The 13,744-nt window shown below is 42.9% G+C and overlaps 1 protein-coding gene across 1 annotated transcript in view; it reads right to left on the reverse strand.

The window, feature by feature from the left end:
* ankrd13b (ankyrin repeat domain 13B) overlaps positions 1-13,744 on the reverse strand; it is a 37,304-nt gene that overhangs the window by 13,551 nt on the left and 10,009 nt on the right. Inside the window, exons 2-6 of the mRNA XM_069147550.1 lie at positions 7,397-7,532; positions 6,024-6,148; positions 5,046-5,091; positions 4,562-4,705; positions 2,775-3,012 (exon numbers count right to left, since the gene is read on the reverse strand). Of these exons, the coding sequence (XP_069003651.1) occupies positions 2,775-3,012; positions 4,562-4,705; positions 5,046-5,091; positions 6,024-6,148; positions 7,397-7,532 (689 nt within the window). The remainder of the gene's footprint in view (positions 1-2,774; positions 3,013-4,561; positions 4,706-5,045; positions 5,092-6,023; positions 6,149-7,396; positions 7,533-13,744) is intronic.

Below are 13,744 nucleotides of genomic sequence, written 5' to 3' on the forward strand. Positions count from 1 at the left end.
TTGCAGAAGAGGTTCCTGCATTACTTTTTCTTCAAGAGACAGAAATGTCGGTCTGTTGGTAGGAACACCACTGTGGTCCAAAGTTAGTATGTCAACAATAATTAGCTGGACTGTTATGAACTTTGGTAGAGACATTCAGATTCCCCCGAAGATGAACCTTTTCCCAGGGCATGAAATACAATCAGAGCCATTCGCGTCGGATAGGCAAAAGGTGCCATGTTTCTTACGCTGAGGCACCAAAGACGAGACGTGATTATGGTAAAGAAAAGATCATGGTTTGAGTTAGTTAAATGGACTCAAACACTCCCACGTGAAAAACCTGGGTTTGTTCCATCCAGCAATCCTCCCCAATCAAACTTTTCTCCTCTTGTACTTTGTCACATGACCTTTTTCAACCTGCCTCATCATGGCGCATAAGACATTTGGTGTCTTGTACATACGTCTTAGATGCCAAAGGGCGCGTTGTGCATGTCTCTCTGACGCAAACAGCTATGAAAATATGGCATTATTTGACGGATGAGAACGGTCTGGATGAGCTGTAATGATCAACAGAATATTTGATTTTCTCCATCTGCAAACATTAGCATGTTAACACCATTAACTGTATGTAAAAATGGACATAGCTTCCAGATTTAAAAAAATGAGGCCAATGCGTAAGTACCATGAACTGCAAAACCACGAGGGCCGCTTGGTGTTCCATCTGACAATAATCGCATAATTTGAGAAAATAGACCTTAAAAAGCCATGTTTTTTGGGCGTGTCTGTTTGATTGACAAGCCTATGGTGCAGTCAGGTTTCCACTACGGGTGGGCGGGACTTATTGTTAAGTTTCCAATCAGATCCACCACTCACTCACTTCTGGCTCGAAACCGCACCGGACTAGCAAGATGGCGACAGACAAATCCCAAACTCAAGGCTTCATAACGACTGTCCACAAACCAATTGGTGATGTCATCGTTGGTTGCCGCTTGGTTAACACACTAATCTAATATGAATTGTACGGTAAAGATTGAAACGGCTAAACGTCAGCATGTCATCGATGTCATTATGAGCATAACAGTCTGCTGGTTTATTGCAATATGTTGTTCTGTAGCTCATTTTCTGAAGCTTCAGTAAACTTCATACTCATTAATCCAACCTTAAAAGAGCAAGAATGCAGCTCTTTAGTTTTTGTGCATGGCTGCGTAAAGACACAGTTACTGCACAGGTGGATGTCCTGTCTGGGCTGCTCAACAAAGTGGTTTGCTCTAAAGCATCATAAATACATTATTGGCATGTAGACAGGAGTGCTGACCAAGGAAAATGCACAGAGGTGACAGCGATGTACAAGTCTGACAGGCAGATAATTACCCCGCCACCCTCTACCTCTCCCTGCTCACTTCCCTGACTTGTTCTTCTCCCCATCGTCTTACTCTCTCACTTTTTATCTGTTTACACTTTCTGTCCCCGCGTCTCTTTCCATGATTCACCGATCCATCACGAGGTCTCTAGTTTTCTACATTTTTCCCCTTCTGCTTCCAAAACCATCAACTCTCCCATCTTTTGGCTTCAGTATTGTGCTCCTTTGTGTCCGATTCATCTTTGTCTCACTGTTGCACGTCTTCCCCTCATCTTGTGCTGTCCCATCCTTTTTTCTCTCTCCTCTCCCTCCTCTAAATCTTTCGCCCCCCTTTCACCCTTCTCTTTACAATTTTCTCCCCTCCATCCCTCTCTGTCCAAAACTTTCCCTGTCCTGTCATCCCTCTCTTTTCCTTTCTGTCACATCAATCTTATCTCTCCACCTGACCAGAATAAGATGAGGCTCGTCCTCTGTGCCCCTGTTTGCTCCACTTCTCCCCCTTTTTCTTTTTTTTTGGCTTCTCTCTCACTTGGAGTCACTTTTTGTCCTGTCGGCATCTCCCATGTCTTTTCGTTCTGCTATCTGCCTCTCCATCTCCAAGTTCACTGGTGCATTTTACTTTTTTTTTTTTTTTTGAAGTGGTCTGAGCCTGATTCACACAGCTTGAAGATAATTTGTTCCTCCACATCAAATGCTGCCCTGCAGTTTTTGGGGCGTGCATTTGTGCCTTTTGTGTTCACATATGATAACAAAGGAGGGGACTATCTATTGTTAGATTAAAATATAATGACTTAAATCCACCCCATGTAACTGTGACTAGGTAACAAGCAAAGCCCATGTTTGTATGGAAATGAGCAGTGGTATGTTGCATCACATTTGTATGCAACTTTTAATTTGTCACATTTTCATTAAAGGAACATTTCCCCAGTTATGTAACAAATGTGGCGTTCAATGAACCCCTAACAATTAGTCCTATGTGGGATTTTGCTGTCTTCACTTCCTCCCACGGCCGCTGCTTCTGTTTGTGTTTTGCTACATGTTGTGAAATGCGTTTTGACAGCCACCAGAGAACGTGCCTGAACTTTTTCTGCTCAGCTGTGGGTTGCAGTGTGGGAGACAGCAACAGAGAAACACTGACAGAATTTCAACTGGAACAACAAAAGAGTGATTTTGTCCACGCAGACGAGAAGAACATGTCCTGTGGCTGAATTACATTGTGCGTTGTTGGAAAATAATATATTTCTGCTTGTGCAAAAAGAGTTTCTTCATTTATGAATGCTGAACATCGATGTGAGCTGTACGGTACCTTTGCACAGACACCATAAGTTCCAGGTGCTGTATTATGGGCGTCTCCCATCTTAAAGTAAACTAGTGAGCTCCGACGGTGACTGTGACATCCTATTTATATTCTGGGTGTGTCAGCAATGCATCTGACCTCTCGAAGGCGATGTTGCGGGTGTCCAGCTGAGTGGTCACCACTGGGGCAGACAGCCTGGCCGCTACCTGCTCGTCGCTGGGCTGCACCGCTCCCAGAAGGCCCAACCCGTCGGTGCTGCTGCAGGCGCCGCCGTTCCCTTTGCCGGGCGAGAGCGCCGTAAGAGACGAGACGCACAAGGTCTCGCAGAACACCAGCTGCCTGTCATGGTCGACCTCTATCACCTCTGCGCTGGAGTCTGAAAGGGCAAGAAGGCGAGGAGAAATTTGAATTTCAGTGAGGCGAATGGAAAATTGAGAGTGCGCACGCCTATGAAGCTGCAAGACACACAAATGTGTACAACTTATGTTAAGAGGCTGCAGATGATGTTGCAGACAGACGGAGAAAAGGGAAACATCTAGACAGATCCAGTACAAGGACATCCTGAGAAGGAGAACATTATGCAGAGGCGGAAAAAAAAAAAGTCCAACGAAAAGGTCAAAAGAGGAGGAACAATTTAGTGTGGCGAGAGGAAAAAAGGATAATGACAGAAGGACTGGATGAAATGTGCAGAGAGGACAGAGCTGTGCAATCAGGCTGGAAAGAGGCAACGTTAGAAAGAGAGAATCATCTGGGAAAGGTGCAGTCACACCTCCACCAGTTTCTCTGAATATATGCTACATCTCACATTCAATTCAAATAAGGCTCCTGTGACTGCTAAATACCAGATTGTGCTTCTTAAAATGAATCTTTGTTCTACTTTAACATGTAAATTGGCACGATCAGCCAATAGAAACAGTGCTGTGTTGATGCATCTGGAGTCCCAGCGGGATGTGTGGAAGGATGAACGGAAACAAGGGAGAAGAAAATAGAAAGCCAGACATAGACAGAGTGACAAACACATGCTTACTGTACAAGCCACTGCACTTCTGGCCTCATATCTTAAAGGAATAGTTCAACATTTTGTGAGTTATATAAAAAGAGATGAAAAACATCTCCATGTCTGGATGGTAAATATGAGGCCACAGCTAGCACCTGGTTAAGTTAGCTGAGCACAAAGACCGGAAACAGGGGGGATACAGCTAGCCTGACTCTGATCAGAGAAAATAAACACCGCCTTTAAAGGTTTCCAGTTCAAATGTTACAATTTATCCTCCAAAGTGGGAGGATGACAAAGTTTTGGTGTTATGGGAGGTTATGTGCTGGACTATTTCTTGTCCGGGTGCAATGACTTCCTGAACTGTATTGATATTCTTGTATATAATTTTCAGCAAGAAAACAAATAAGTGTGTTTTCCAAAATGTCAAAATATTAATGGACCTTCACTAACAAATCTCTCACCTTCACTTAATACTTTTAATATCATTATTAGTCTATTTTCTTTGTTGATTTATACATAAAATAAAAGACTACAGACTCTCCCTGCTGCTGGACTGGAAGGTTCAGAAGATCTCTTTTACCCACAGCCTTCAAGGCTTTACAACACCTCAGCCAAGGCCATGACCTGGACTGTTGCTTGTCCCCCTCCTGTCATGTCTCCGCTTTCTCTCTCCACGTTCTGTTGGACTGTTTTGTGTTAGGACTTCCTGAGTTCTTAAGGAACTGCGTTTACTTAGTGCAATAATAATTAGCAGCACTTTTTTCTCATTGGCATTTTTTTTATTCATCTATTTATTTATTGATGGGTTGATTTATGCTGCTGCCTTTTCAACTTAGATTTATATGTGTGAGCGTAAAAATAAAGTATCCACCTATCTATCTATCCATCCATCCACCTATCTATCTGTAAAAAAAAACCTTCGTCTCACCTTGTCCCCTGAAAATGAAGCTCCGATTTCCCCTCTGCCAGGTCATCTGTTCAAATCCCATCAGGGTGGTGTCGACACGGAGACACTGACCACTCTTCCAAACTCTATAGGTGTCACTGGGACAGATACGAGACACCAGGGGCACTGAGGACAAACACAGACACACTTTGATTCCAACACTGCCATTTCTAATAAATATATACAGGATTTAATGCAGCAAATATCTCAGCTTTCTTTCTGCTGTTTTGATTTTTCTCGGCGATAAATCCTTTCCAACAGATGCACTTCCATTGTGAGAATTAACAACAATAACAATACAGTCGAAACACAAAAACATACAATTAGTCATCTGTCCAGACTCAGTGAAAATACATCCACTTGTGGTTTTGTAAAGCACTCAATGGCATCTTCAGCCTCAGACGAAGACGACTGGTTGGTACTGGCCCGCTCTACTCACTCACAAAGACACAACGACTGGACTCACCCCAGCTGGTAAACTCCCATTTCATCTCCACGTAGAAGTCTTGGGCCTGGACAGAGAGCAGAGGAGGAGACAAATGAGAGCGCGGCGGGCATTGATGAAAAGGAAGATAGAGAGTGATAGACAGAGAGAGACTTAGTAGAGTAATGTGGAGGAAAGAAAAGTGGGAGAGTGAACCAATGTAGTGCTTCATTGTCTGTGCCAGAGATGAGGGGACTGGCACAGAGAAGTGGTGTGTGTGTGTGCATGTCTGAGTGTCTGTGTGTGTCTGTGTGTATGTGGGGTTAATAATAGAACTGATAGATGGATGTGGAGGAGGATGATGTGAGTAAGAGCAGCGGCAGACGAGGAACGGTGTGATGCTCTCTGTCGTTTTCGAAGTGTTAAATGTGTTGTGTCTACCATGTGAGTATCATAAAGTGTGCGCATGATTGTGTGTGTGTGTGTGTGTGTGTGTGTGTGTGTGTGTGTGTGTGTGTGTGTGTGTGTGTGTGTGTGCGCAAATGAGGGAGTCAGCTGGAGCAGACACACAAGAAGACAGACTGTGTGAAGGCAGATCCCTGCATCTTTGGCACTGTTCTCTGCAGCAGCTACAATCAGCTGCTGCAGCCTCAGCTTCAGTCCATCACTGCTGTTGTGCCTTTAAGCACGGCCCTCCTCAGCCCTTCAGGGAATAGCGGTGACTCAAATTACAGATCGTTTTGCAACACGGAGACATTTCCTTTGGGTGTATTTCCCTTGTTGAATAGTAAACAAAGTTATTATTACCTTCAAAAAGAATATCCTACCCCCCAACGAAGATGTAAATATTAAAAAAGATTCATCTACATTTCAAATGAATACATTTCTGTACACTACCCCCTTGATAAGCCTTTGTAATTTGCATGTTTGTCATGTATGTTGCGTTCACACTTGTTTGCGTGTGGTCTATGTTTTTCCATGCATGCATCACAGTGTGTGTGTGCTTGTGTAAATTCCCACTTGGCGCAGCCGCTCCAGCAGGACAGGGATGCCCGCCAATCTCTTGGCCGTCCTCTGGTAGTCACGGTAACGAAGCACGAGACGCACCAGCTCCGGATCCCTGGTGCTCACCGCCTCCTGAAGAACTGAGAGAGGGATGGAGAGAGAAGAGTAAAACAGAGCCGATCACTCAGGCCTCATCTAAAATTTATGTACATGAGCAATTTAGGGGGCCAGCGAGAACTGAAGTAGGCCAAAGGAAAAGCTGGTACGACCAATTACTGCGGCTCGCCCATCATTCATCAGACCACCACTTTACTGTTAATCTTACAAGCTGTTCTTCTCTTGAACAATCTTAGAATGATGTTCTTTCTCCTTCTTTACCAGAAAACATGTCTGTATTTGATGCTCTGCAGCCACAGACTCAGAAACATTCATGACAATAACAATGATTTCACTTCACTGCATTTAACTAATCCCTATGGAGACAAAACAAGCCGGAAGTAACAAGTTAAAGAGGGAGGAGACGGTAAAAGAAAACCTTAGGGTGGGGTGTTGGACTCAAATGAAGGGTGTTATATGAGCGAATATAATTTTAAGGTTAGAAAATTATATTTATATATATATTTTATATAATATTTATCGTACTTTGACTAATAAATTACAACACAAGCAGCACTGATTGATACAAACAGTAATTCAAAGCTTTTAACTTTTACCTTGCTCGGCTGCTGCGAAGAATCTGGCAACAACAACATGCTTATCGATTGATGTCCCTGATTTTCAAAATAGTAATAATTGTTTATCAGCTACACAACCCACAGATCAACATGCCCACAATGACGAGAGGGAGGCGTTGTTACTTGCTGTTTTATTAAACAAATACTTTCTAAATTTGCTCCTTGGTAACTAAGACTTTAAATGTTTTTGATGTGGGTAATTAAGAATCAAAGGGTTAACAATAAAACATTTATTTTGACATAAGATGGAAAGAAGTTTTACCACAATTATGAAAGACCATCAGTGACTGGGAGAACGGCTGCGTTCTGGGCGACATGGGGAAGAGCTTTCACATTTCTTTGTATTAGTTAAGGGGCAAAAATCCAACCACATTCTTATTAAGAATGAGGTTCATGGGAAATGTGGTTCTAATTTTGAACCACTGGTTCCAGAAAGAAACGTCACCACCACGGCTTCTTTGTTTCCTGCAGTGTGAGAATTACTTTGATGACATATTATTGTATGAAATGCTGCTTGTAGGACTTTTATCATGAAACACATTACAGCCCTTAATCCACATGGCCTAATTATACTGTACATAGTGCACGATGCCACAACTATACTCAGCTTCCTCCACACCACACACACACACACACACACACACACACACTTACCGGTCCATCCATTACGGTTCTCTTTGCTAACGTCAGCTCCGTGCTGCAGCAGCACCCTGGCACAGTCCAGGTAGCCCAGCGTGACAGCCAGGTGGAGAGGGGTCCGACCACGAGGGTCCAGAGACTCTAAATCAGTCTGGGTAAGAGGAGGAGGAGGAGGAGTGGAAAAGAAGAGGACAAACAGCGGTAGATAAAAGAGACACAAATGACAACAGAAAATACGGAAAGAGAGACTGTGACAGGTGCTAATTGATCTGTCACCACTCCAACATGAGCGGCCGGCCACAACACTCCTGTATCCCACTTCTTTTCTGGGCTGTGTGGGTTCAGTATGATCTGCTCTGTTAAACAGGCCGCCACGTCCAGAGCTTTTCACACGGCCTTCGGTCTGCTAGCCTTCAAAAGTTGGAACTAAACTTCAGAGAAGGGTGCCAGTTTCAATCTTGGCAAGAAAAAAGTGGGCAGAAATGAGCGGCACTCTCTTCAACCTGCTGTGCCATCCTGCAAAGTATGTAACCTACAGCCTCTGTCACCAAAAATACATTTCACAGTTTTTTTTCTTTCTTTCTTGGTCTGAACAAAAAGCATAATTAATGCTCAAGGCTTCACTTCAGCTCTCAGCTCCACTCTGTATTTATAAGCATGTCAACAAGACCTCATTTGTCAGTCAAATTGCATTAGTGTTAATCTTTCATATCAATCACACCAACGCTCTGATACACTGAACTACAAAGAATCATGGCAGGGAGGGTTTCAAAGCCCTCTCAAATGACAAAAGAAAGTTGGCAGACAGCTGCTGCTAATTTTAGATGCTCAGAATACCGACTTACTGATGCCTTTGGTATAAAAGCCCAAACAGACACATGAAAAGGTGGCGTCAAAGGGCCTGCATCCTGCGATTTCAAGTCAAGAACTTGTTTGACAATTTTCAAAAGACATATTTTCTTTCTTGAGTCCTAGATAGTAGATGTCTGTAAACTAACTGTAGCTTAGCAGGCAATTAGTTTAAATTAGCATAAAGCGTGTAAGCAGGGTCAAACGGTTATCTTCGTTAAAAAAAAATCCACATGCAGCACCTTTAAAGTTTATGAGGTATGAATTAGTGAAAGTGTTCATCAGGCACACTGAGTTTACTGAATAATTCTGGCACATAAATCATTTTTGCTGACATTTAACAAAGTAAGTGAGGTTTGCTACGTCTTTATGCTAAACTAAGGTATAATTGCTGGCTTTATCTTGACAGCTGTAGTGTGGGACGTTTACATAAATGAACGTCCGTTACAATCAACACATTGCTGGTTATGCCTAAAAATCTGGTGTCTGGTGAGACATTGCCGCTCTGGTTGGCTGTAATAAATGCCTACTGGGCATGCTCAGTAGGCGCTTTAGCCCAATGGTAATTCGAACGGAAATAAAAAATAACTCAATTGTGTGGACTTTCCAACTGTTACTGGACCAAATTAATCAAAATCTGTACTGCAGGTGTAAATGAACAGAGATGATTTTTTTTGTATTGGTGCTCCTGGAGGGAAAAACATTGCATTGAATTAGAAATGACTATAAAGCATTTTTTTTTCTTTTTCAAATGAGTATAGGCTGGCATGTAGGCAATACATCAAGGGACAAAATCCACTGTATATCCACTGGACATGTATTATCTGATTTTGATACAGTTCAGACATGTGAAAAAATACCTAGCCACGGTTGGAAAGTATTGGTCTACTGCAAGTCTTGTGTTTCAAACGCATTTACAGGTGTCAGTCCAGGCACCTTGACAAGATTACAGGATGAGTCAGTTGTGTGCTTCCTCTGCCACAGATTATCATATAGACTGGCCAACATGTCATGAATCAGGAAGACGAAGAATCCTTCAAGCGTTTTCATGTCAAACATCCACAACATCCATGCCACTCAGAATCTGTTAATGTTTACATGAGCTGTGGTGCTTGTACACTGTGTGGAAAGTCATGTCTCAACGCACATCATTTGATTTAATCAACGGCTAACAGCACCGCTCTTCATGAAACTGCCAATCCCTCACTCTGTCCATTCTCCAAGCAGTTTTCATGTAGCCTCTCTCTGCAGTGTGGGCCCTCAAAATCAGCAACTTAACCACACTGATCTTAGATGTCCCATCCAATTAAACAGAGCTGCTGACGGCGACCATTATTCAGGGCCTGGGCTGATCCAAGGTCAGTTGTGTTGGTCTGTTGCGGGCTTGAATTCTAATTAAGGATTATTCTCAGCGGTAAGTATCTCAGAATCAACACTTTAATAAAGACTTCAAGGAAGCTGTGGAAAACTTCCTCCAGGAATAGAAATAAGACCATTTGGAGAACATTGTGTTTTCTTATGGTTAGGTCATAACCTATTTATTCTAAATCAAAAATACTGCATGGTGCAGCTGGGCAGGTGAATAGAGAGGGTAGGTCTGAGTCTTTATTGAGCTACACCAGGGCGGAGGGATGAAAAGAAATGAAGGTAAATCTTTAAGCAATGGAAACAAAACCAAATGTGCAACACAGTATGAGAAAGCTGGCCAGTTATATTTATTGTTCTCTGTAAGTAATATCTGAATAACAAATGACGGTAGCAACTGGCCAAAACAGGCTTCCAAGAAACTCACAACATGAGCAGAGACGGGAAGAGTAAGCCGTTATCAATCATTTACTGCGGCCCTCTGTTTCTCCGATTTGCAAGGGAAATGAAGAAAACCACATGAAACACACACAAACACTGAGGAGTGTCTGTATGCAAATAGACACACAAGGTTACTCACACACTCTTAAAATGCTTTAATATGTACTGAATTGAGTTTAGTAAAACATAACTCAATAATGAGAACATGATACCAGGGTTTCAGAGTGTACTAAATGGGTGTACTATCTCTGTATGATCTTTAGATGTCTGGGTAACAGAGGAGAAAGAGGAAGACAGGCACAAATAAGGTGGGAAGAGAAATTCTTGATAGAAGAAAAAGCCAACAACTATAATATGCAAGACAGGTGGAGATGGAAAGAGAGTGAAAAAGAAAAGAGCAATGCTTGTTCTTCCAAGTGATGGCTACGAGGGCTGAGGAAAGAGAGCAGAAGGAGGAAGAGAGTTAGATGGGGAGCTGAAGGAGACAACAACATGAGAGAGTCCCTCAGAAGCTGTGGAGGCTGGGGAATAGAGGGAGGGAGCGATGGGTGGAGCGTCATAGCAGGAAGAAAGCAAGCAGTCAGCTTTGTTTGTGTGCTGGATAACGAACGGGGTCCAGGTGCGACATGCAGCCACTTTCAGCCCTGTGTGTCTTTAACACAAGCAGTGTCTCAAAGGACGCTGCAGACAACTTGTGCTTGTGCAGCATAAATGTGGAAAAACTCACAGAGTCACAGAGAGAACAGTCTAAAGCAAGGTGTCCATCATTTAAACAACATGAGACTGAGAAAGAGAGTGAAACCCTCAACTGAATGTTAATGTTGAGTCTCAGAAAAACATTTTCTCCCAAAAATGGAAATGGTATTTTTGGAAAGAAGCACTGAAATAGAGAGAAGCAGAAAGAATAGAACAAAGATGACGGTAAAAATAATAGGCCGAGAGCATTTTTATTTTTTTAAACAACTCGGCTTTTGATTTATTTTTGTCTTTTAATGGCACTTGGACTGTCTCGAAGCTGTCCTTTCATCCATTACTCCCCCCTTTTAAGTGGCCGTGTGTAATGTTGGTGATTATCAGTTTAAGCTTATTTTATAGCTGCACTCGATTTCAATTACTTCTGGATACAAGAGGCGAAGAGAACGGCTGAAATGCAGCATGGAGAGAGATGGAGGGTGAGGGGAGGGGGGCGAATAACGGAGAGGGTAAACAGAAGCATGTGGTGAGGTGGATAGAGACAGAAACAGAGGGAGGGGAAAGTCAACGAAGGATGGCTGCGGGGCGATTACTGAAGAAGAGAAGGATGTAGAAGGAGGCAGGCCGAAGAGAGAACACAGGATGCAGCCAGGGAGACATCAGAATAATCCACTGAATTGAAGCTTAGCTGCTTCCCCTTCTCTTCAACCACACCTAATGTAGCTGCCGTCTTGATAAAAGAAGGATGAAAAAGGATATGAAAAAGTACTCAAGCTGTCTTCTTGGCTTATATATATATATTTTTACCTTTTTCGAAGTCAGAACTTGTCAGAGTATAATAAACTACCACACACATTCTCATCAAGGACTTTCTCTGCACCTTCACTCAGTTTTGGCCTTTTCAGTGTTTTGGTGAGGCACCCCCAGTTTGGATTGATACTTTGGTCCAGCAACCTTTCCATCATCAGCTCTCCTTTATCATGATTTGTTTCCAACACTGCAACAGAGCACCTAAACCCTCGTCAAATCTTCTAAACAACACGAGGCAGCATGTGAGAAATTTGTTGTGATGACACCCTCGAGCGGTATCAGAAAACAGCCTCAAACTGTAGCATCTGTGAGCTGTGGCTCATTTGGTCCAATTTGCATCAGAAGCAGCCGGGACGGGGAGAAATTGTGACAGACAGTGGTCAGAGTTACCAGAGCAGTTCACGGCAGTTCAAACTTCAATGATAGAAAACAAAGGAGGCAAAAAGCGGGCAAGCAGCAGTGACGCAAAGTGACGTAAACTGAGCAATTCAGTGGGCTTCACGTCAACACGGTTACATCAGCAACAAGCACACACGCGTGCACACTCACACACAAATATGCACACACACACACACACACACACACACACACACACACACACACACACACACACACACACACACACACACACACACACACACACGCCCAGGAGCGCCACTTAAGTCAGAGCTAATGTCCTCCCACCACTGCATGCTGACCTGCAGACATACTGACATACTTACTCATTCACATGTGAACAATGTTCACACACACACACACACACACACACACACACACACACACACACACACACACACACACACACACACACACGACAATCTCGCTGGCCTTATTACTCCGGCTCTTCACTCGACAATGACATCACAACAGAGGGCATGACTGTGGTCATGTGAAGTCTGTGATGGAGGGTGTGCCACATGGAGCTGACATTGTTTACAGTAACATTTCTCTGGCTAGATGAGTGTTTTTAATGTTGACTACCCAGAGAGTAAGTGAAGCACTTGGCCAATCACAGCACACACTGTAACTTACCACATAAAGATAAGAAACTTCGAATAACATTATCTCCAATTCTTTTCAAGTGCCTTAATGAGCTGTGGCAGTGAGACAACATGCGCAGCAGGCCTTTTACACAGCAGACAGCAGACATTTTGACTTGCCGTTGCAGGAAGAGCACAGATGAAACAAATTAAATGTCATTAGTAACATGTGATTTTCCTGCTGTCACGTGTGAATGTCATCTGGGAAAAAGAAATCGATACCAGGATCCGGAAATTAATCATGTGGAATTCATGTGGAATGCAATATGTGTAATAAAGGCCTGTATGACAAAAAAAAATAATGAAATAAAAGACAAAACCTCCTCTATTAGAACCAAACTAACCAACTAATATCAACCAAACGTTACGTTTCTCTGAAACAGATGGAACTGATCCTCGACAGTGATACACTCATTGTAAAGTTTAAGGAAAGTTCATTTATCTCTTGTCAAAAATTAGACCAGAAAATTGATAGCATGTCTGAACCGGCTGCTTAGGTTAGCTGAGCATAAACCTCTCCTTTAATAACCTCACTCTTCCTTTGTTTGCCCCTGTTTCCTGGCCACACTCTCTTACTCTGTTGTCTTGGCAGATGTGGCCGCCCCTTCCTGCTCTGTAGTAACCTCAGCGTTCCTGCCGACCCCATCACCTGATCTTCCCCACCAACTCACTCACCTGTTCCCGTTTTCCTCATGAGCTGCCTTGTATATATACCAACCGCTTCAGTCACCCGTTGCCATTATTGTCTGCGTGTTGTTCCTTGCAGCCTCTCGCCTGTTTGATTTGCTCTCCTGCTCTCCTGCTAGGGGATTGACCCACGTTTGAAAATGACTTACAACTTAAACTGTCTCTTTATCTGTTTGAGTTTGAATCTGCTGTTACAAAACAGCTTGAAACAGCCTGGCTCTTTATAAAGGCACCAAAATCCGACCACCAACCATTGACAAAAAACATGAGCTTTGTATTTCTCCCTTTTTGTAGTCTTTATGGCAAGCTAACTGCTAGCTTTAGTGACATATTTACCATCAGAGTGGTATCAACGATATGAAATGCAATGAAAGTGAATAAACTCGCTTAAGTATTTAACCATAATCCATAGCAGACAGATTAATGACAGAATTAGAGAAGCTTTTTTTTGCTACTGCTTCTGCAGTCTCTGTTGCTT

This window comes from Embiotoca jacksoni, unplaced genomic scaffold, assembly GCF_022577435.1.
Source record: "Embiotoca jacksoni isolate LCO1_2020_lvr unplaced genomic scaffold, fEmbJac1.0.p SCAF_14, whole genome shotgun sequence".
Classification (NCBI taxonomy): Eukaryota; Metazoa; Chordata; class Actinopteri; family Embiotocidae; genus Embiotoca; species Embiotoca jacksoni.